General features: G+C 36.4%; 1 protein-coding gene across 6 annotated transcripts in view; it reads right to left on the bottom strand.

Moving 5' to 3' along the window:
- The window catches only part of CDC42BPA (CDC42 binding protein kinase alpha), a 222,747-nt gene that overhangs the window by 152,327 nt on the left and 45,236 nt on the right, over positions 1-25,184 (bottom strand). For all 6 annotated transcript variants that reach the window (XM_036277347.1, XM_036277348.1, XM_036277351.1 and 3 more), the window contains exons 3-5: positions 12,723-12,806; positions 7,402-7,497; positions 2,104-2,252 (exon numbers count right to left, since the gene is read on the bottom strand). In XM_036277347.1, the coding sequence (XP_036133240.1) occupies positions 2,104-2,252; positions 7,402-7,497; positions 12,723-12,806 (329 nt within the window). The remainder of the gene's footprint in view (positions 1-2,103; positions 2,253-7,401; positions 7,498-12,722; positions 12,807-25,184) is intronic.

Below are 25,184 nucleotides of genomic sequence, written 5' to 3'. Positions count from 1 at the left end.
GAACTACAGGTATATTTCCTGGTCAGGGCACATACCTAGGCTGCAGGTTTGATCCCCAAATAGTGTGTATACAAGAGGCAACTAATCAATGTTTCTCCTTCTATCATCCTCTCTAAAATCAGGTGAGGATTAAAAAAAAACCCACTGCACTGTGCTTTACAGTTTTCAAAGTATGTTCATGTCTTTACTTTCAATAATATTTGTGACTAACAGCTATCAACAGAGAAAAGCATGTCAATATGCAAGAACCAAACTGAGACCTGTAATTTGTAATCAAAATATTCTACCTTGCCCTGGGCGGTATGGCTCAGCAGTTAGAGCATTGGCTCACGGACCAAAGAGTCATGGGTTCAATTTGGGTCAAGGGCATGTACTTCAGTTGCGGTTCAGTCCCCAGACTTGGTTGGGTTTGTGTGGGAGACAACCAGTCAATGTGTCTCTCTCACATCAATGTTCCCTCCCCCGCATCTGAATATAAATGAAAAAAATATCCGTGGGTGAAGATTTATATATATATATATGTATATATATATATATATGTATATATATGTGTATATATATATATACACACACAGATATATATATGTATATGTATGTGTGTATATATATATATAACCTTTAATAATATCCCAGAACTGCATTACTAATTAAATCAATAGGCAGAAGGTGCCCACATCTTAAAGAAACAAACACCGAAACAGAAACTGTGTCTTCTTCCTACATTCCTGTTCTTCACAGAAATTACTCCCATCACCCACAATTTAAAAAGAAACAGTCATGCTGTCTTAGAGCAGTTCTCAAGTGTCATCATTGGACCAGCAGCAGCATCACCTAGGAAGGTGTCAGAAATGCCAATTTCCAAGCCCCATGCAACCTACTGAATCAGAAATTCTGGAGCTGAGCCAACAAACTGGGTTTTAACAAGTGCTCCACATGATTGTAACGCATGCTCAAGATTGCAAACCACTTTCTTAGAAAATGGTTCTGTTTCTTTCCAACATGACCATATCTTTTTACCCATTTCTCCTTAGCATCTCCTGTTTCTCACATTTTAGACAACCCAAAGATTGTCTCATTTGAACAATTAATCCATCAATAACTTTATGATGATTTCCTGCTTTCTTTCCTTTTAAAATAGGAGACTTTCAAACTACCCAATACATTAAAAAAAAATTATTACACATAAATTATTATGGGCTATTTACCTACAAAGAGATTTTTAAATGTGTGGCAAGAGGTATAAGAACAATCCTGTATAAAAATCATTTTGTAAACAAGCCCACCTTTTTCTTTGCATTCCATCATAAACTGCATATCATAAAACACATTTGTAGGGAAATTTTTAAATAAATTGTTGTACTTATCGAACAGTTTAAAAGAAATAATTTTTTACATGATCAAAATGACTACTTTCTTACAAAACATCTGTTTTCACATTTACACAATTTTTAAAAATATTTTATTGAGAAGCATACATAATATGGGTCTCATTTAGGAAATGAACCTGTGAGTTATGGTATAGAACTCTGGCTAACATAAACATATAACTCAACTATAAGGAAGTTGGCCAGTGCATACTTCTTTTGAGAAGGAAATTATATGTAAATTTAAGAGTGTTTTCTTAAAGTATCCTGTAAAATGCTGTCTGGACATGATAACAGATACTATACATGTACATGTATGTATAAGCAGATACATTGATTCTTTTTTTTCTTTTATCCTCACCCAAGGACATTTTTGCATTTATCTTGAGATAGAGCGGGAGGGAGGGAGGGAGAAACATCAATGTGAGAAAGACACATCTAGTGGTTGCCACCCAAATGCAACAGAGGTATGTGCCCTTAGCAGGAACCGAACCCGGGCCTCTCTGGTCTGCAGGCCAATGCTCCAACCACTGAGCCAAACCGGCCAGGGCGATACATCAATTTTTTAATGCTGACAAATAATGACAATAACAACAGCAAAGCAAAACAATTAAAACCATCTCAGAATAAATATTGCGGTTGATGAGAAATGTATCTGAGACCATAAATAATAAATTTAGTACAAACAGACTTCTGCTTCTAGATATCACATGAGGCAATGAAAGAACATCTTACTCACCTGTGTACATAATGCAGTTGATGAACTGAATCAATTGCTATCACCATCTCAGCCAAGTAAAATCGAGCCATATCTTCAGGCAACCTATCTTCAAATTTGCTGAGCAGAGTAAGCAAATCCCCACCAACATAATAATCCATAACCAGATACTGGGAAAGAAATAATAAAATGTACTTAATAAATAAAAAAGGGTGAAAAATAATATATTTAATGTAATCAAACAGATCAAGATAAAAAACTTTTGTTATCAACTAACAAGAAGCTACATAACATTATCATCAGCAGTAATTATAAAACTTATAAATTTCATAAAGCAGTAGAATAAATTTTTTTAAATTGGGGAAGGGAACAATTTAGGATTACTATTGTTTTGTTATTGTATTTTGCAAAGTAACATCATCACCTACAATAGACCATAATTTTGCCAACATTTCATAGAAGAAAGAACATTTTAATTCTCCGAAGTGGACTTTTTGTTGTTATTGTTAATCCTCACCCAAGGATATTTTTCCACTGATTTTTAGATAGAGTGGAAGGGAGGGAGGGAAAGAGAGAGAGACACACAGATTGGTTGTCTCCTGCATGACCCCGACAGCGGTCAGGGATTGAACCAGCAACCCAGGTATGTGCCCTTGACTGGGAATTGAATCTGAGGCCCTTCAGTCCTTGGGCGGACACTCTAACCACTGAGCCAAACCAATCAAGGCTCAAAGGTGGATTTCTAAGAGTCCTTTATGTTGAATAAATTCATTTTCATCATCACTACATTGTCCTTATTTCATCTTAGACCAGTAACAACTTTATTATAATCAGCACTAGGATAAGCATTTGAAAACAACTGTATATAGAATACAGTAATTCTCATGATATATAGGTTTCTCTTCCCACTTCTGATAGTGTACAAATATCAGAATGGGCTTTTCCAAAGTACATATAAACAGAGGCCAACTAATTTTAGATATGGCCTATTCTGAGTTTGTGTCTAATATTATGATTTATAATAATACACACACACACACACACACACACACACACACACACACAGCACGAGTTCCTGAAAACCTTTAGAATTTCTTAGGTGTAGATAAAGGTGTCTTTTGTTATTGATAACAAGCCCCTTTCAAGCACACCACTGTTGATGTTAATGAGGCAACTTTTGAAAGCTCCTAGGTAACCTAAGGATGGGAGCTGGCTGCCAGGGGAACCAACCAAGATTAGAAAGTTGGAACTTTCAGCCCTGGCCGGTTTGGCTCAGCGGTTGGAGTGTTGGCCTGTGGTCTGGAGAGACCCGGGTTCAGTTTCCGCTAAGGGCACGTACCTTGATTGCAGTTTGTCCCCAGCCCTAGTTGGGTCGTGTGGGTGGCAGCCACTCGACGTGTCCCTTTCACATCGATGTTTCTCTCTCCCATTCTATCTGAACAAAATATCGAAAAACCTCCTCAGGTGAGGATAAAAAAATAAATAAATAAAATAAAAAAGAAAGTTGGAACTTTCAGTCCCAACCTTTCCCCCTCAAGAAAGGGGCTGGAGGTTAAATCAATCATGCTTGGTCCATGATTTAAACAAACATGCTCACCCTGGCCAGTCTGGCTCAGCAGTTAGAGCATCAGCCCACAGGCCAATGATTCCCGGGTGTCATTCCGGTCAAGGCACGTACCTCAGTTGGGGTTCCTTCCGGTCAAGGCACGTACCTCAGTTGGGGTTCTTTCCCCCAGCCCTGGTTGGGTTGTGCGGGAGGCAACCAGTCAATGTGTCTCTCTCACATGTCTCTCTCTCTCTCTCTCTCTCTCTCTCTCTCTCTCTCTCTTTCTCCTCCCCTTTTCCACCTGGGGCCTTCCTCCCACTCTGATAATAAATAGAAAAATATCCTCGGGTGAGGATAAAAAAGCATTATGTAATGAAGCCTTCATAACAATCCAAAAGAAGGGTTCAAAGAGCTTCCAGGTTGGCCAACAAGTGGAGGTGCTGAGACAGTGGTATGCTCTCAGAAAAGGGCACGAAGCTCGGTGCCCCTCTCCTCATCTCGCCCCATGTATCTCTTTCACCTGAGTTCTGTGAGCTGCTCTAGCAAATTAATTGACCCACAGAGAGAACCTAAGTATGTCATCACATGGCAAATTAATCACTTGGGATTTTTCACTATGGACATTTCCTTTGTGCTTGCATCAAGTCCCAAAAATTACTGCTAGAACTACAGTTTGAGCTCCAAAGATCTATCTACTGCAAATCTGTGTGGGAATGATCTCACTTCTTTTTATTTCTGACAGACGGGAAGTAGATAAAGCATCCTGACATTACACATGCTTCAACAACATTGGTTGTCAAAATGAATTCAGCATAGCATAAGTTTTGCATGTAAGTGCTGCTTTGCCTTGTAATTTAGGTTAAATTTATTTTAAAAACATATCAAGTCTCCAGGAAATGCTACTCTCCAAAGCAATTCAGTATTTCACAATATAGTTTGAGAATGGATTTTTTTTGTTTAAAAATATTTCAATCTTGGCCCTTTGTTCAAAATATTGCAATATGTCACCACTACAAAAACCAATGAACAGCTGTATTGTATAACAAGTCAGGATATTCAGCTTTAATTTCTCACAAAAATTCATAAAAATGGTAACACTTGTTTCCACGAAAATGAATGAAGTTGACACTACTGGTTAATAACACAATAGGTTCAAATAGTTGCTGCAAACTACCTGCTGATTAATAAGACAATGAATATCCATAGGCCTTAACACCTAATATTTATTGATTTGTATATATAAAACCAACTAAGCCTCTTTCTGCTTCACACATATTTTCATCACTCTCAATTATAATACATCTTAGCAGATTCCAATTCAGTTTGTGTCAAATTAGTGTTTTCTGAACTTCTTTGAAAATACTATTGACTATAACTATCCCACACAAACTATTCACACAGGCTAATTTCTCAGTTACTTCAAACTCAGCATTGACTCTTCAAATAACAAGAACTGAGCAGAATCAGTAACATCTTTCAACTCAAGAACCAAAGAAGACCACTCAAAATTATTTCTCTAGTTTTATAATCAACCATTGATATTGCTCCCAATTTCCTCAGTTTTTTGAGTAACTATTCTCCCCAAAAGGCTGACAGTCTTAGACAAGTTAATTTTTTGTGGGCACATTTCTTTGGCTGCTGCAATCAGACATGATTTAATTATCTCAACATTGGTGAATGAGCTTCCTTGCTTGGCTAAAAAATTAGCCACTCAAGGAACTTCCTACAGTTGCAGCCTCTTTTTTTTTTTGGTGAAGGAATTCTGCTGTGGTAAGATATTCTGTTTTAAATTTTCTAACTTTACTGACTGCTGTTTTCCTGTGAGTTAGAATGTTGCTATGACTGCTCAGTGTGGCAATGTAAACATTTATTGTATTCTATTAGTACAGTTGTAATGTAGTTGCATAATAAACACCATGCTGTCATTTAATTTGTTAACAAAATAATCGACACTCTACTTTGCTTTAAACACATGGTATTTGAAATCTATTCTTCTCTTCTCTTCTCTCCTTAACTTGTCATAATGCATATGCACTATTAACAAAAACAATAAAATGGCCCAGTACAGCTATATATATAGATAGATAGATAGATAGATAGATAGATATAGATATATATAGATATATAGATATAGATATATAGATATCACTTTCAAAGCAGTGCAAAGCAATGACAGTAACACATACAGTGTGTTTCCCTCTATTACAGTGCCAGTCTCTATCACAACTAGTCAGCTCAGCCACTGCAGCACAAAAGCAGCCATAGACAATACATAAATCAACGGGCATGGCTATGTTCCAATAAAACATTACTGCCACTGAAATTTGGATTTTATGTAATATTTACATGTCACATAATATTCTTCTTTTGATTTTTTTCAACTACTTAAAAATATAAAAACAATTCTTAGTTTGCAGGATGTACAAAAATGGGTGGTGGACCAGATTTGAGCTGCAAGTCATCATTTGCCAAAATCTGACTTACAAGAACTCCCAGATGTATGGTTCTAGTCACCCTCAGAAGCACCAGTCTTATATATCTAAACCATTAAATGTATCACATGACATTTCAAACCTAGCACATACCAAATTAATCATCTTCATCCCTACTTTAAATTTTCTCTTCCTCCTATATTCTCCAACTCAATTAATCAAGTACTAACGACTGAATCTCACAAGTCAGACCTAGGAAACTGGGAGTCATTCTGACTTCTCTCCTCCAATGACTTCTACCCAAACACAAAGCACTAATTATCTTACTTCCTAAACAGTATCTGAAACCATCTCTCCCTCTTTGTCCCTGCTAGGACATTATCACCCTTATTTAAGCCCTCATGATGTCACCTGAATGTTGTACAAGTCTCCTAACTGGTCTCTCTAGTTTTGCTCCTGAAATCCATCCTCCACACTACTGCCAGGGTGTTCTATATAAAATATAAAACTTTATCACACTATCCTTAAAACTCACTTTGCCCTGGCCAGTTTGGCTCAGCGGTTAGAGCATCGGCCTGCAGTCCGGAGAGACCCGGGTTCGGTTCCCACTAAGGGCACGTACTTCGGTTGCAGTTTGTCCCCGGCCCTGGTTGGTCGTGCGGGTGGCAGCCACTCGATGTGTCCCTTTCACTTCGATGTTTCTCTCTCTCTCCCTTCCTCTCTCTCCCTCCCACTCTATCTGTACAAAAAATGGAAAAATATCCTCGGGTGAGGATAAAAAAAAAAAAAAAAAAAAAAAAACTCACTTTGAACTCAGAATAAAATCTGAATTCCTCAGCATGATCCACATTCTGGAAGCCTTATTTCATATCTCTCAAACCCACTTCCTTGCTATACTCTAATCACAATAACCTTCTTCTCATTTTCAAACAAACATAGTCCTTTCAGACACCAAACTAATAGAAAAAGAGATCAGTCTTGTGATTACCAGAGGTGGGAAACCGGGAGAAGAGAGAGAAGGTGGTCAAAAGGTATACACTTCCAGTTATAAGATAAGTAAGTACTAAGGATATAATTAATGCACATCATGACTATTGCTAACACTGCTCTATGACACATAAAGTTGTTAAGAGAGTAAGTCCTAAGAGAATTTTTTCCCTTTTTTATATTCTTTCCTTTCTTTTTATTGTATCTATATTAGAAGACAGGTGTTAGCTGAACCTATAGTGGTAATCATTTCACAACACATGTAAATTAAACCATCATGCAGTAGGCCTTAAACTTATTCAGTGATGTATGTCAATTATTTCTCAATAAAACTAGAAAAATAATGATTCTTACTAAGTTATTGTCATCCTGGAAAGCGTAATGCAATGTTGTAATCCATTTACTGTCTCCATTCACTAACACATCCCTTTCTTCACGAAAACATGCTGTCTGAAAAGAAAAAAAAATTCTTTAAACAAAGGACACTTTATGTAAAATTAGAAAATATATTATGCAAATAATAGCTTAATATATTTATTACATTTTCTTTCTGGAAGAAGAGCACATCCAATATTAGATGAGTTTCCAACAAGTCAGGTTTTAAAGTGCCCTCAGAAATTAGACCACTGGAATAGTACACTTAAAATATTGTTAGAGTTTTTTTAAAAAATCAGGAAATACACAGAATCATTATAACAATCATGGTCCAACCTACCATCCAGATAATATACATTTCAGTCTTTTCCCACATTTACTTCTTACCTTTTTATTTTTAAAGAAATAAGATACACGTTGTAGCCTTCCTATTCCTATCACATTCTCCTCCCTTCCTATCCTGATATAATAATCTGAAGTTATTTTATATTCTTCCCATCATATGCTTTGATCACATGTCTATGACTAAAAATTATAGAACTGTTTTTGTGTTTTGAAAATTTCCATGAATGGTATATTGTAATCTTATCTACCCTTTTGAACTTGATTACTTTTTACTCATTCATGACTTATTTTCCTTTTAATTGCTATGATATTCCATTGTTTGAAATTTATGCAACCTTCTAATAATGTTAACATAGGTTATATCCAATTTTGTTATTACAATGTTGCAATAAATACATTTGTACAAATGTACAAGAGTTTCTCTAGGGTATACACTTAAAAGTAGAAATGCTAGACAGAAGCATTTTCAACTGTACCATATAGGCAGTTTTCTTTTCTAAGTGCTGTACCAATTACTACCCTCACCCCAGTGTATGAAATCTACCCTTTTCCCCACATCCTCGGCTGTACTTGGCATTATTAGACTTCTAAATGTTTGTCAATATGGCCCGGCCAGTGTGCCTCAGTGGACTGAATGTCGTCCCATGGACTGAGAGGCTTGATTCCTGGATAGTATACATGCCTGGGTTGTGGGCACAATCCCCAGTAGGGGGCGTGCAGGAGGCAGCCGATCAAAGTTTCTCTCATATTGATGTTTCTCTCTCTCTCTCCCTAAAATAAATCACTGAAAACATATTTTAAAATAAAATAAATATTTTTCAATATGATAGGTGTTCAATAATATCTCCTTGTTCTTTTAATTAACTTATTCCTAATTACAGGTACTGGTAAATAACTTTCCATATGTTTACTGGACATCTGAGCTTTCTCTTTGAATTGTTTACTCTCTCTGCCCATTTTTTCTAATTGTTTCTTTTATTGATTTGAAAAAGTTTGTATTTATTCCGAGAATATTTCCATATTATAAAGGTATACCTGGAGAACCTCAAAAATGTGAGGCTAAAAATAAAATAATAATTTCATATGATAAATTATAATTCTATCATATAGCTTTAAATTTTTAATAAAAACAACAGCACTATGCCAGAAAGTTCAAAAAGAATTGAAAGGTAAAGTAGAAACTGAAAGTCTCCCTGAGTCATGCCCCCTTACTATCATCCACTTGTTGTGTCCAGAAGTTACTATACAAACTCTGTTGATATCTTCTCAGAAAATTTCTGTATATATATATATAAGCACACATACACATACCACACACAATTCATATGGTATCCCATATCTCCTATATTTTCTTTGCCCAAGAGATCACAGTACTTTGTAAGTTGTTTTTTGTTTTTTTTTTAGAAAACAAGATATCTTAACAGTTTTCCACAAGAGACCTAATTTTTCCTTATGGTGTATCATATTCCATACACACTGAAAAATCATTATATAGTACTCTATATATAGGTGCTTCATAATTTATTTCCCACAAGGTAAATTCAATAGCAATGATATGCAAAATAATTAACATCATCTGCTTTACAACATTAACAGGCATCCTGACTTTTTTCTATGTATTTACATAAATTTTATTTGATCAAATAGAATTTCCAAAGCTATGCATTAAATAGGATCACAAGAGAAAACATGTAAAACAATTAAAGATTAAATCCAAAGAATGGGCAGCCTTACCCTTTAATTGGATTATTGAAATCTGCCTCATTATGCTTTGCTTCATTTTAAGGAGAAAATAGAATCACTTGGCATACTCACCATTTAAGTTGTTTTAGAATTTAACTGACATGAAGTTGTGGTTCAGAGAGATGGTAAAGATTGTCAGCCTAGGAGACACCTTTTCCCGACTTTATTTTATTATGACCACTACCTGGAATTTTTCAGAAATTCCAACTAGAATCTAATAAACATTTGATTGATGACTCCAAATTAAATAAAGCTCAAAGACTTTTTGTCAACAAATTAATCTTCAGTAGAATTCTAAACTGTTTAGTCAAAAAATAAGTTAATTTAAAAAATATAAACTATAAAGTAAACTATTTATTGTTTTTGTTTTTTGTTTTTTTATCCTCACCTGAGGACATTTTTTCCATTTTTGTTCAGATAGAGAGGGCAGGAGAGAGAGAAAAAAACATCGACATGAAAGGGACACGAGTGGCTGCCACCCGCACGACCCAACCAGGGCCGGGGACAAACTGCAACCGAAGTACGTGCCCTTAGCAAGAACCAAACCCGGGTCTCTCTGGACCACAGGCCGACACTCTAACCGCTGAGCCAAACCGGCCAGGGCAAAATAAACTATTTATGATATAAAACTTTCAACATAACAAAAGAACAATAAAATAGCTCCCTTGCCCCAATGTACCCATCAACCAACTTCAACAATTACTCAATCTTATTTCATCTTACCCACTTACTACCACCCTCCCTCAATGCACATGTGTATGCCCTTGTGTACAAGCTCACAAAAAAATTTTAAGCAAATCTCAGACATCATGACTTTACCCATAAATACTTAGGATTAAACTATTCCTATTAATGCCTCAGATACTGAGTTTAGATGTGAAATGCAGTCTCTTTTTTTGTTTCAACATGTCACATCGTCCTCAATTAGTTGTCACAATTGGGGGGGGGGGGGTTAATACTACTGGAATCCAGTGGGAAGAAGACAGGGATGTTGCTACACATCCTATAATGCATAGGCCTGCTCTACAAAGAAAGATTTGGTGCCAAATATCACAAGCACCACTGTTGAGAAAACTTGTTCTAGATCAATATTAACGCCAAACCATGATGCATGTATACCATAGGGTTCATAAAGTTGTCCCAAGGATTCAACATAAAGGCTATAATAATCTCTACTTCAATTACCTTTTCTTTTTTTTCAAACTGGATTTTTAAAACTATCCCCCTTTAAAAACAAAACATTTACGTCTCTAAGAATGCAATAAACAGTAGGAGAGAGGTTACTGGAGATCATAACTTCTTCAGATTCTATCATTCAATTTCTATTCAACCAAATATTCTGCTTGTGAAAGTGATGGTTTTGACTGTTTTGCAGTTTTATATTTTTAATATTCAATTATATATTATTTAAATTTTCCCCTTAATGGGATACTGGTTAAAAAGAAAGAACAACAGGAATACCTGTGCTAAAACAGAAGTTAATATGGACCAGATATAAAAACTAATAATTCTGCAAACATTCTTATATATTCCTATACATTCCCATACAGCACATCAAAGTTTCCTGAATAATTTGGAAATCATGTGTCAAAATAAGAAAATTCACTCATGATTATATATACTTTGGCTTCTCAATTAATAAGAAAGACTTCTATCACCGATAAAATATTATCAGAGAAATTCTTTCAAATAACTAAATTATTCTCTCTAATCTAATATTTGAGGGTGAAAGCCAAAACTTTTTATTTTTAAAAAATAGATAAACAAGTGGAATTTTAAATTGCAAAATGCGCCCTGGCCATTGTGGCTCAGCGGTTAGAGCATCAGCCTGCGGATCAGAGTCCTGGGTTTGGTTCCCGCTAAGGGCACATACCTCGGTTATAGTTCGTCCCTGGCCCTGGTTGGGGTCGTGTGGGTGGCAGCCAGTCAATGTGTCTCTCTCACATCAATGTTTCTCCCTCTCTCTCTTTCTCCCTCTCTCTCTCCCATTCTATCTGAAGATAAATGCAAAAATATCTTTGGGTGAGGATAAAATTAAATAGATAGATGATAGACAGACAGACAGACAGACAGATAGCAAAATGCAAGAATTCCAATATCAGGTCTTATACACAATTTACTTTTAAATCTCCAATATATATTTGATGGCTGAACCAAATATGAGATGTCACTTTTTAACTTGTCAGCAAAAAAAAAAAAAAATTCACATAATTAAAGAAAGAGAAATCATTTGATAACATCCAGAACTGGCAAATGAGTTAGACAGCAAACACATTTACATACTATGAGTGCAAAGATATATGGATCCAACATTTTTAGAAGACAATTTGGCAACAAAGGTTAATGTGTACCTGTCCCCCAAACCCAAGAGTTCCACTACTGAGGAGTTTAAGGAGTAGATAAGATTTTGAGGCAGCACAACATGAAAATCCTTTATTGTAAAAACTATTTTAAAATCACTTCAACCTCAGTATATGCTAACTGGAGTACCCCAGGGTAGCCAATGGCAACATCTTTGATTAACATCAATTCACAGTCCCTTTTATTTTTATTTTACATTGCATATACTTCTGAGGTGGCATAACTAGTTCTCATGCACTACTGACTTCACAGAATAAGTGCTGTTCCACAGGACCCAAAGGTCCCTAGCTGGTCCACCTTCTTTTATTTATTTATTTGGTTAATCCTCACCCAAGGATCCTCCCCCACCCCTTTTATTAGATAGAGTGGAAGGTGGGAGAGAGAGACATCAATGTAAGAGAGATACATCAATCAGCTGCCTTTCAAATGACCCCAACTGGGCTGGGGATCAGACGGAGCTAGGGATCAAACCTGCAACCTAAGTATGTGCCCTCGACTGGGAATTGAACCCACAACGCTTCAATTTGAGCCTATGCTCTAACCACTGAACAAAATCAGCCAGGGTTGGTCCACCTTCTTTTCTCTGCCTTTCAGAGTCTTCTCATGTTTTGTTTTGTTTTTTATATATTTGCCCTGTCCAGTGTGTCTAAGTTGGTTGAGCGTCTTCCCATGCACTGAGAGGTCGCTGGTTCAATTCCCGGTCAGGGCATGTGCTTAGATTGTAGCTCAATCCCCAGAAGAGGGCATGCAGGAGGCAGCCAACAGATGTTTCTCTCTCTCCCCATTTCCCTCTCCCTCTAAAATCATTAAAAACCTATTTTTAAAAAACAGTCCAATAATTAGAATCTTACCTCTGCTCTTTTCAGCATTTCCCATTTATTCAATATTTTCATGGCAAATACTTTATCTGCGTTTTTTAGTTTCACTACAGCAACCTGGGAAAGGAAATACAACTTTTAGAATACAATAAACAGTACTCTTTTCAGTCATCCATTTTCCTTTTTCCTCTCTGTAAAAAAATACCAAAATTATCAAAGCTTTCCATGCAGTTCAAATTCTAAGATCCTAAATCGAATAATATTGTCAGTTGAAAGAATTACATTAGTAAACAAGTGCCAAACAAGTAACTGTATTTGTGAACACTGTATCAGTTGGTGATTATACATTACATCCTCCTTTTCAATTTTTCTGCCCTGGAATTTAAACTCAACATGTACTATCACTAAGAAGTTGACCAAAATGTACAAGATAAAATATTAAAGCTTATTAAATACTGCATGCCAAATTCCAACACAATGCTCGAATGCTTGCTGTGAAAACAAATCTATTTTGTGGGATCAAGCAACATTAAATAAACTGGAAATATTAATTTTTATAGCACATATTCTTACACACTATATCACAATCCCAAACTCTCTCTCTCTCACACACACACATACACACCCCTCAAAGACCAATTAAAGTTAAGAGCTCTTCAAACTGTAGACTTGACACATTCCTTTCCGACAAAAAATGGAACAGCTATTGCTCTATTTTGTATTTTAGTTATGGATCAAAAAACTGTCAAATACAAATAAATAACACCACATTTTCATCCTCAACAAACTGATTACATTTTGGTTTCTACTTCTCTGCTTCAGTTTGACTAGACAATCTCAAAGGACTTTCCAGCTATTAGGGATGTTAAAGGGCTGAGAATGAACTACAGAAGAGACAGAGGTTGTTTCCAGTTATTGGAGGTTGGGGAAGGGGAAGACACATACGACCCTAATATGCAGGAGAGAACAAACTTTATACAGCACATCTTTAAACAGTTCAAAGGGATATTTCCAAGGATAGAGAATAGGTTTAAACTCAAATACCAAATTTGTAAAAATCTTAACAGCAAATATACATATCAGGGGCATTTAATAAACTTATATCTGTATCAAATGGCAATAAAAGTAATAAGACCATATGTTAAAATAAGTGTATATTATAATATACACAAGAACATTTCTTGGTAATTGTCATAAAAGGTTATAATACTGTGATTATAGCTTTTCATCAATTAAAATGGTGGAAGAAAGATGAAATATCACGACTTCAAATACAATAACTTTAGTCTTTAGTCATTTCTGGTCATAGCTGTAGAAATGAGAAGTTTAGTTAAATTATTCTCCTACTGGGTTCATGTTTTTTAAGAGGGGCTGTACAAGACATAGAAGCAACCTAAATGTATATCAATGGACATTTACATTTGCAGTATACATATATACAATGGAAAATTATTTAGCCATAAAAAGCCAGAAAATCTTGCTTTTGTGACAACATGGATGAACCTAAAGGACACTGTGCTAACTGAAATAAGCCAGACATAGAAACACAAACACTATATGATCTCACTTACATGTGGTATCTAAAAAAAGTTGAACCTATAAAAAGAGAATAGTAGCTGCCAGGGGCTGTGTAGTGGGGGACAGCTGGTCAAAGGTACAAACTTTCAATTATAAGATAAATAAGTCTTCAGGATCTAATGTACAGCATGGTGACTGGAGTTCACGGCACTGTATTACATACTTGAAAGTTGTTAAGAGAGATCTTAAATGTTCTCACTACACACACACACACACACACACACACACACACACACACGGTAATTATGTGAGGGGATGGGGGTATTAACTTTATTGGGGTAACCATTTCATGTATCAAATCATCATTTTGTACACCTTAATATTACACAGTGTAATATGTCAATTATTTCTTAATAAAGATGGAAAAAAATTCTGAAAAGGGGCTGTAATAAAGAGCAAGAAAAACTTCAAACACTGTTTCACCAAGATCTCTGAAAGGCTGAAAATACAAGTTTGGCTACTCTGGAGACTCAAATTACATGTTGCACAATTGGGAGTGCAAATGGTCAGAAGCTAGACATGCCTACCTACACTTAGGATACAGAAGAGACATGGATGGCTACCACTTAAGCCCTCTCTTATTCTGATTTGGGAAAAGTATGCCTAGCACTATATGATTCACCAATTCCCTATGCATATGAGTATGTAAGCATCTGATGATAACTACTGCTAGGAGTGGGAGTTTTCACCAACCCATATGGAATGTGTTCTACATGCCAGATACTCTTCTAAGAGTTTTATGTAGGTCCACAATCCCTTACCTGCAATAGTAAAAGTCAAAAGGTTTCCACAATCCATCTGGCAGCATATACTGCCACGAGGCTATTATACTATTTGTTTTCTGATTTTTAATCTCACTTACTGAAAAGACAAATATGCTTCACTGCAGAAATACTACTGCATTTGCTTATGAGGTGCTGCTCCAAACCCCAACAGGAGTATCATATAAAAGAGTATATGTGCTAAATTATCTAAAATCCAAAAAATATTGAAACCAAAACCACCTCTGCATTACAGAGCTGTGCAGTAGAAACAACTAGCATTTACTGAGCACTCAAACACTGAGTTAGCATTTACTGTGGCTGTTGGGGGTAGTGGTGATAGCATGGACTCTGCAGTCAGACCACTTGGTTTTGTATCCTCAATCTGTTACGAGTTATATAACTCTGGACAAGTAACTTAACCTTTCAAAATTTCAGTTTTCTTGACAATATAATGGAATTAATAATAGTACTTACCTTACCTAGTTGTGGTAAACAGTGAAATAATACAAGTATAAAGTGCTCACAACAGGGTCTGGCACTTAGTAAATGTTCAATAAGCATTAGCAATTATTATGTGCAAGGCCTTGCACACTAAGCACATTTTGCCCAATCTTGTCGTTTGCTCTACATTAATAAGTGGGAGACATTATATATCCCAACTACTTCCATTTCTTAACTATGAAATAAGAAACTTTGATTTCTTCAACTTCTAACTTTCCATGATTACTCATAACACATCCATATATATAGAAATATAGCTAGAAATAACCTCAATTGAAAATATATACAAATAAAAACTAAGCCAAAATATTGACCAGTGTAGTTTTCAATAGTAAAATAATGGAAATAACTTAAATATTCTGAAAGATGAAACTGACTAAATATATCACAAAATTACAGAAAATTATTCATATTCTTGAAAATATTGTTAAAAAATACTATTTATAGGGGAAAGTTCACAGTATCTGTTTTAAAAAAAAGTTTAATGAAGTTCATACACTAGATTATTTTTTGTATATATACCTGTGAATTTCTATGCCATATGTATATGGAGAAAGATAGACACCAAAATATTCCAAAATCAGGTATTTACAGGTGATTTGATTTCTATTCACATTTCTACATTTTCTGTATGGAACATGCAAAATGTGAAGCATGGAATGGAATAGCATGGAATACCAGACCTCACCTTGGACATGAAATTAGCACTAATTATTGAGATACTGTACTGTGGCTGATAAGGGCAAATGAGACCCATTCTACACATTTATGTGGTAATCGGGAATGCCAGGCTGCTGTAAGGATGAAAAACATTCTCAAAGCTATCTTGTAACAGTTTCATGAGTTGCCTAGAAACTTTTCTGGAAAGAGATGGAGTGTGATGAAATAAAAATGTCAGTTTAGAAAATATTCTTTAATTACCAAACTGTTGACATGATAAGAATATAAAGCTAATAAAATTTAAAAACTAATAATTGATCTTGCTTTTCTCCTTTAAACCTACAGATCATTTTTATATTAATTTCAGTAGAAGAAAAATTAAAAAAAAAAAAAAAGATTTCTTATAACTCTAACTTCAGGTTCTAGATTTTGAGAACCATTGCTAACTGAGATATAAGAGGGTAGTATGTGAAAATGTCCTTTCTTATTTAATTTGACCAAAATAAAGAGTGCATTTAGTATGGACTGCAAGTTTATAAATTTGACACAGAAAAAATATATCTTTTAAAACAAATATAAAGATGTCTTTAAAGACTTCATTTTAAAAGCACTATGAAGTTAGAAAAACTGCAACACTACAGAAAAAAAAAATCAGTAGATGACATGTAAAGGAACAAGTCCTTAAAATTTATGCATCGTCACATGGTTACAATATGTAATTTAGGAATGATTACACTATATAAAATAGAATTTCAACATCCAAGAAACAATTGCCATACGGTTCTGCAAATCTAGTCTACATTGAATATGAATTCACCATCCCTCCTTTGGTCCACCCAATTCCAAGCTACCATTTATACTTTGCCTGGATTGTCCTACCTGGCCTCTCTACTTCTGCCCTAACCCCCCATGATCTATTCTCAATGGCAGCCACAGTGATCCTGTACAAACATAGCTGAGATCAAGACACTCCTCTGCTTAAAAGTTTCCAACAGTTGCCAATCTCTCACCAAATAAAAGTCAAAATCCTTACTATAACTTATAAGGCCAATATATTCTGGTCCTCCAACCTCTCAGATCTCATACCACTCTCCTTCTGCTCCAGACATATTGGTCATCTGGTTCAATCCCAACTCAGGGCCTTTGTACTTATTGTTCACTATTCCCTAGGTCGCAAGTAGTCTTCCTCCATATAAGCCACATGGTTTGCTCTCTCACTTCCTCACTGAAATGTCATTCTGCCCTTTCACACTTCCTATACCATTTCTTTGCTTGCTTTCCCCCTTAGCTCCCTTATTATTTAACAAACTATATACTCTATTTAAGTAGTTTGCCTCAATCACTAGAAGATAAGCTCTATGAGGACAGGAATGATTTATTCTCATTTGTTTCCTAGTATATGCCCAGTACTTCAGAATCAATAGGTACTCAGTAAATATTTGTTGAATGAATGATGAATGATTTGTAATCTATTTGGGTATCAATCAACATGTATTCAACAACTATTTTTGTTGAATAAATGGTGGATGATTTGTAATCCAAACAGGTAGATATACACAGAAAGTTTGTATGGCATCAATACTCTCAGCTTCAAGTAGACTACTAAAATGATACTGAAACTCACATTAAAAAGGTATTATGATAAAAAGAGATACAAGTGTGTATTTTAAGATTTATTAAGTGTATAACAGATTATTTCAGCTCATGCTGCTCTCTAAATAATCCATATGGTTTTTAAAGTCTTGACTTTATAATTTAGCCTTTATTATCTTTTGTCTGTTGTGACAGCTCGCTATTTATTGCTTCATATCTTTGTCTCCTTTTATCTCCCTCGTATAACTTCTACCATCATTTATTATTAATGATAAAATAATAAACGACTCCTATTTATAGAAAGCTTACTCTGTGCCTGGCACTAGACTAAGCACATTATATATTACCTTACTTAATTCTAATACCACTCTAAAATAGGTTCTACAGTCCTCACTAGCTAGTTACAGACCTAGTGTTCTTTACTGTAAGTACTGAATAGTTCTCTAGGTCCCGAAGACAGCTTCCCATTCATCATGCTTATAATCTTGATATTGACTGATATGTTAATGGTAATCACTGTTAATAAGTATGGCAATCACTGTATTTGTTTTTTTATAAACTGCTCTGTTAGTGATCAGTTTGTGTTCATAATACTTAATGAAAAACACTAAATCCCTTTAATGAGTAAACTAAAAACACTACAAAGAATTTACTAAACAGCTAAAGGTAACCTCTCTATGGAGACACAATTTATAAATACAGTAGCTATAGTCAAAATATTTAAGAATTGGTACAGCATGGGCATCAATCAATCAGAACAGACACTGGCTATAAAAATCCAGTATGCCCCGTGGACTGGAGACTAGCCCCACATATGCAGAGGCTATCAAAGGTGAATCATGCAGTATTAACTTCAAACTCCTTTTACTCTCCCTTGATCCCAGGAGAGCCAAGATATAAGAGTTTTTAAGGAAGAATGAATGGCAAAAAATAATTCTCCTTTCAGACCCTAGGACTAGGTAATGCAGACACATAGGGCCTAGTTATAATAATCAGAGGAAGCAAGCTAATTAAAAGCTTTTGACACCTGAAGCAGGGGTAGCAGGCCAAAGCAGCAAGCTTTCACAACAAGCTCTGAAGCCCAGAAGCCTTGAAGCTGCCGGAGCAAGGCTGGAGCAGGCAGAAGCGGTGAGCCACCAGGAAACTGTGGACAGGCAACACCCAGGGCGTAAGTTAAAGGTTTTCCTGAAAGCAAAAAGGAAAACCCAGCGTTAAGTTAAGCAGTAACTGACAACATTTGAGTCGTAGAGAGAAGGTTCTTAATTCATAGAGCTGTTGACTTTCAATTGTATCTTGCTCCTTTATTGTTTCCCATGAAGTATGCATGTCTTGTATATAAATTATGCTTTTATTTTCATAGTTTTATTTTTTTTTTAAGAAAAAGCATAATTGATAGAAATACTGCTCTTATCAGATATCTGTACCAGAGAGCCTACCACTGGGTCTATGTACCTATTTACAAATTCCTGGTAGAAGACAAAATACCTTGCAGGAAATAATTATCTCTTTAGGGTTGTCTTTACATTTCAAAATCTATTAGTCGATAAATACTAGAGTATATAAGGCCACCAGAGATATTTTAATCAGGAATGAAGAACTAAGCAGCAAGAGCTCATAATCCAGCCAATACTACTTTTCTATATAAAAATTCACTCTGGCTTAAAATATCAGAGTAAATTATTTGCAGTCTGTTCGTTGCTTTTATTTTACATAATCAACATATAGAGCAAGAATATACCAAAAAAGAAAGAAAGAAAAGACACCTTCTCACACTGAATCTCAAATATTATCAGTCACGCTTTAGATACTAAGTTGCATCTAAAGGTCTAAACTGTAATGGCCTGTGACCAGGAAGAATTCATTCCCAGTCAAATGATGGCTAGACTGCTACCTCCTGCAACCCACTCCCAAGCCCTGGACCCCAATCTTCCATTTTTCCTGGCATTAGGACTGTAGAGCAAATATCTGCCTCACAATCCTAATAAATAACTAGAAGTATTTCTCCAGTGTCTTTCTTTTTCTAGTTTCTTTCATGGAAAAACAAATGTATTCTTTAAGTATTTTTATTATTGTTTACTTTTTTCCATAGCTCAATCTCAAATGGGCCCTAAAATTTACCTGCAGTCCCACCATTAATTCTTTGTCCTTTACCAATCTTCTAAAATATCCCATGTCACACTGCCACCACCATCAATCCACCCCTCTCCTATCCACCCCTTACCTGCAATTAATGACCTGGTCATCTACTTCATTAAAAAAACAACAACAACAACAAAAAAAACAGACCCTTTACATTCCCTTGTGCCATCTTTAAATGTTTCTACATTTTTACTTATCTTCCTTCTTTTCTTCTAGAACACAAAGAAAAAGTGTCCCCACCACTTTTCAAGGCTAATGGTATAATTTGAGATCTCGATCCTAGACCCTCCCCTTCCTTTCCTTCTTGCCATTGTCCCATTAAGATTTGTTTCTGGACTTCAAATCCCCTTGCTTCTGGCTCCTGAACATCAACTGACAAGCTTTTCCAAGACCATCTCCTATCCAAAAAAAAAAAAACAAAAACCTTACCGCCATCCTACCTTCGTCTAAAGGAACTGATATCACATCCCTTTTCCATAAGGCATCATTTCTCCATAAAGCACATTTTAAAGTAGTACATGCTTGCTTTTTCCACTTGCTCAACATTTATTTGCTTCTCAACCTCTTTTAATCACCTACTTCAATCTAGTTTCTTCACTCTATTGGACAGAAATTATTCTCTCAAAGATCAATAATGACCTTCCAATTTCCAAATAAAACATACTGTTCTTTCTCACTTCTCATCTGCTTCAACCTCTCTTCATTATGGGACATTTCTGACAATCAATATACTCCCCTTTTGCTTTTTTCTGTAACCTGTTAAATGCTGTTCCCCAAGGATCTCTACTCCACCTTTTGTATATCTTCTCTCCTTCCTGACTTGTATTATCTATTCCAAATGCCCCAATTAATACCTATATGCTTATGACTCCTAAATTCTTATCTCCTAATATCTAGACCCAAATATCAAGATGCCTACTAGTCATCTCTAGAATGTTCAGCAAATATCTCAAATTTAACAATCAAAAATCTGTATACAAAACTCATCTCTTCAAGTTGCATACCTCAATCATCTATGACTTCTACCTTTAACTTATCACTGACATCCAAAGTGACTTCTTTGCAAGCTCTTTCTCCCACCAACCCTTCTTTCTCACTATCACTGGTCTAGTTCAAGCCCTCACTATTTCACCTGAAAAAATGATAATAGCCTCATTTTTCACCATCTTATTAGTGGCAGATGCTATGCTAACTACTGAGAATAAAAATAAATAAGAGAGTCCTTTGCCCTCAAAAATCTCTCGGTCCAGTGTGGGAAACATACCTCAAGAGATAATCAATCAGTATAAGATGAAAACAAGGTCCTATAAAAAGAAAAGATGGGACTATCCATCTTTTGGTCCCATCTGGCAACCAATAAAATGTTCTCTGTATCTATGAGAATGTTTCTGTTCTGACCCAAAAGATAAGAGTGGGGGAGGGAGGTGTATAATATACATTAAAGTTTCTTGGAAGAAGTAACTGACACCCGAGTGAACCCCAGAAAAGGGTGGCCAAGTGGGCTTGGTTGGAGAGTGGGGATATTCTGGGAAGTGGGGGCAGCATGAACAAGGCAGAGAAGCAAGGACTATGTAGATATGGGAGAAGGGTAAAGATGTTCAGGGACCATCAGTGGTTTCCTTTCCTAGGAAAGGTTTCCTCATAGCAGGGAGTAGCAACAATGGAAGAGCCTGCACGCCACGTTAATCAACCAGAACCTTAAAATGTAGGTAACAGAGAACCATGCTTCATAGTTGGCTTTAGCTAGGTCAAGTCTCTGGAGAATGGTTCTGAGGCAGGGAAAGAAATGAAAAGGCTGCAGTAGTAGCTGAGGTTTAAGATACTGAGGACTTAATGGAGGTCAGAGAGGAGGGAATTCAAGGACAACTTAGGATATTCAAGACATAAACGTTGATGGATTAGATGTAGGGTCCTGATAGTGAGAAATCCAGAGTCTCCCTGCCTCTAGTCTCTTCTGTCTACTCCTTCCTCTACACTATTACCAGCATTACTTTTCTAAAGGAATTCTGAGTATATCACTACTCTGCTTACTAACATCTGAGAAGACTCCCAATCCTAAGTTCCTTACCACGGCATATCTAGTTGTTCAACTGCTTAGCCTAAGAGACCTTCCAATCCTTATATTTCACCAAGAGCAACATTTTATATTCCAGGCACAAATAAAAAGAAGTGCACTTAAAAGAAAAAAAAATTTTGGGTTCTTGTAGAATCCAATTATTATATAAACTTTATAAAATTAAAGTATAAAAATAGAAAGTCACAGTTAACATTATTTCAAGAGAAAAGAAAACTACTCAAAATCATATAACTTTGTCCATATCCTTTTAACCATCAAGGTCTTCTTCTAGAAATTCATTCTAGAAAAAATTATTTAGAAAATCATTTGAAATGCATTGAAAGCATTATGTACAAAAATGCTATGTAGAACATTATTTTTTTGTATTTTTTAAAATCTTTATTGTTGAATGTATTACAGATGTTCCTCATTTTTCCCCCATTGACCCCCTCCTCCCCACTCCCGCCTTCCTCCCGCCTTTTCCCACACTATTGTCTGTGTCCATTGGTTATGCATATAAATTCTTTGGTTTATTTCTTCCCATCCCCCAAACCCTTTCCCTTTGAGGTTTGTCAGTCTAGCAATGAATTTGTACTTCTTAATCCCTTCACCTTTTACACCCAATCCCCCTCCCATCTGGCAACCAATAAAATGTTCTCTGTATCTATGAGAATGTTTCTGTTCTGCCTGTTCATTTTGTTTTTAGATTCCATTGTCGATAGATATGTATTCATTGCCATTTTGTTTGTTCATATATTTCATCTTTTTCTTCAAAAAAAACCCTTCAACATTTCATATAATAACGGTTTGGTGATGAACTCCTTTAACTTTCTCTTGTCTGGGAAAGTCTTTATATGGCCATCGATTCTAAATGCCAGCTTTGTAGGATAGAGTAATCTTAGTTGTAGGTTCCCGGTTTTCATCACTCTGAATATTTCTTGCCACTCCCTTCTGGCCTACAGTTTCTTTTGAGAAATCAGCTGACAGCCTTATAGGAACTCCCTTGTAGGTAACTAACTGCCTTTCTCATGCTGCTTTTAAGATTCTGTCTTGAACCTTTTGCATTTTGATGATGACGTGTCTTGGTGTGGGCCTCTTGGGGTTCATCTTGTTTGGGACTCTCTGTGCTCCTGGATTTGTATGTCTGTTTTCTTCACCAAGTTAGGAAAGTTTTCTGTCATTTTTGTTTCAAACAGGTTTTCGATTTCTTATTCTCTCTCTTCTACTTCTGGCACCCCCAAGATGCAAATGTTGGCACACTTGAAGTTGTCCCAGAGGCTCCTTACACTATCCTCATTTTTTTTGGATTCTTTTTGCTGTTCTGATTGGGAATTTTTTGCTTCCTTATATTCCAAATCGATAGTTTGCTTCTTGGATTTACGTACTCTACTATTGAATCTGTGTAAATTATTCTTTATTTCAGTTAATGCTTCCTTCATTTCTGATTGTGCACCCATCATTTCTGACTGGTCCTTTTTTATGCTCTTGAGGCCCTCCCTAAGTTCACTGAGGTTCTCACTAAGTTCATTGAGCATCCTTATAAGCAGTATTTTGAACTCAGCATTTGTTAGGTTGCTTATCTCCATTTCACATAGTTCTTTTCTTGGGGTTTTGTTCTTTCATTTGGGACCTGTTTCTTTGTCTCCTCATTATGGCTGCCTCCCTGTGTTTGTTTCTGTGTATTACTTAACAGGAGGTATGGAGCTATCTGAGACCAGATGCTGCCTGTTTGAAAGAATTTAAGAACACCTGAAGCAGGATCCAAGACAGGCCAATCCTATGATTAAGCAAGTGGCAACAGCTTGGGTGGGCCTGAAAGTTGGGCGGGGCGGGGCGGGGCGGGGCCTCAGGGAGTCAGCAGGGCGGGGCTACCAGTGTGAGCCAGGTTGCTGGAGTCCCAGATATGGCGACTGTCTGCCCACCCAGGGAAGGGCTCACCAAAGGAACAAAGGCCTCTTACAGCACGTTTGTCCCGGAGAAAGCCCCCTCTCCAGCCCTCGCTCCAGTGCCAAACAGCTCAGTTCCTCCCTGTATGTCTCTGGCGCCCCTCGAGCTGCCTCCCCTCCGAGCTTAGAGGGACAGAGTCCGATAAGTCCGTGCGCAGGCCCTTTAAGGAGCTGCCTGGGGCTCCTGCCGCCTCAGCTTCTCTGAGCCTCAGTTTCCGCTGGTTTTTCCAGCCAGAAGTTATGGGGCTTCTCTTCCTGGCACTGGAACCTTGTGCAGGGTGCCTGGTGTGGGACGGGGACCCCTCAGTCCTCAGGAAGGACCTTCCCAGCCGAGGTGTCCTCCTGGTTTTTATCCGCCACACGTGGGTGTGGAACCAGCTGGTCCGCCTCCGCCCCTCCTACCAGTCTGGATGTGGCTGCTGCTGTAATTCCGTAGTTGTAGGACTTCCATTCAGCTTGATTTCAGGTGGTTTTGAATAATGGTTGTTCTGTAGTTTAGTTGTAACTTTGATGTGGCTGCGGGAGGACACGATACTGCGTTTACCTATGCCGCCATCTTGACTGGAAGTTAGAGCATTATTAATAATACAGAATAGAACCACCTAAATATTTCATTCTTTTATTCTCCATATATGTATTGAGCACCTACTATGTACTAAAGACTGCTGCAGGTGCCGGAGAACTGCAGTGAACAGACAGGAGAGAATCCTTATAGTCAGAGCATAGATTCTACCTTAACATTATTGTTAAGTAAATTACATAAACATCCACATAATGAGCTTTTATGAAGCCATCAGAAATAAGGTTTACAAAGAAATATTTCAACATATAAAAAAAAGACTAAATATTTGGGGGGGAGCTAGTTAGATATTAAGGTTTATATAACTATCCCAATTTTATTAGCTATGAATAGAAATATAATTGGAAAGAAATGCCTCAAAATTATAGATCACAATGGGTGTCCCTCTGCCCCTTTTCCTCTTGCTCATTAGACTGTGACCCTACACAAGGGCATGGAACATCACTGAATTATAGCACCTGATTTAATAAGTATGATTTTCATTAGTAAGAAAAGTATGAAAAAAAAAAAAGAACTTCGCTTTTCTATTTTTATCCTCCTGATTAGGAAATGTATTATATTTACAAGCACTGTGCTAAGTACTGAGTGTAATGAATAAAAAAATTCAATCTTTGCCTTGAACTTACAGCCTTCTCTCCCTAGCTCGAGATGGCCATCTTTCCTCGTGTCTTCACTTCA

The sequence above is a fragment of the Molossus molossus genome, unplaced genomic scaffold, assembly GCF_014108415.1.
Source record: "Molossus molossus isolate mMolMol1 unplaced genomic scaffold, mMolMol1.p scaffold_m16_p_23, whole genome shotgun sequence".
Classification (NCBI taxonomy): domain Eukaryota; kingdom Metazoa; phylum Chordata; class Mammalia; order Chiroptera; family Molossidae; genus Molossus; species Molossus molossus.
This window is presented reverse-complemented; position numbering and strand designations above follow the sequence as displayed.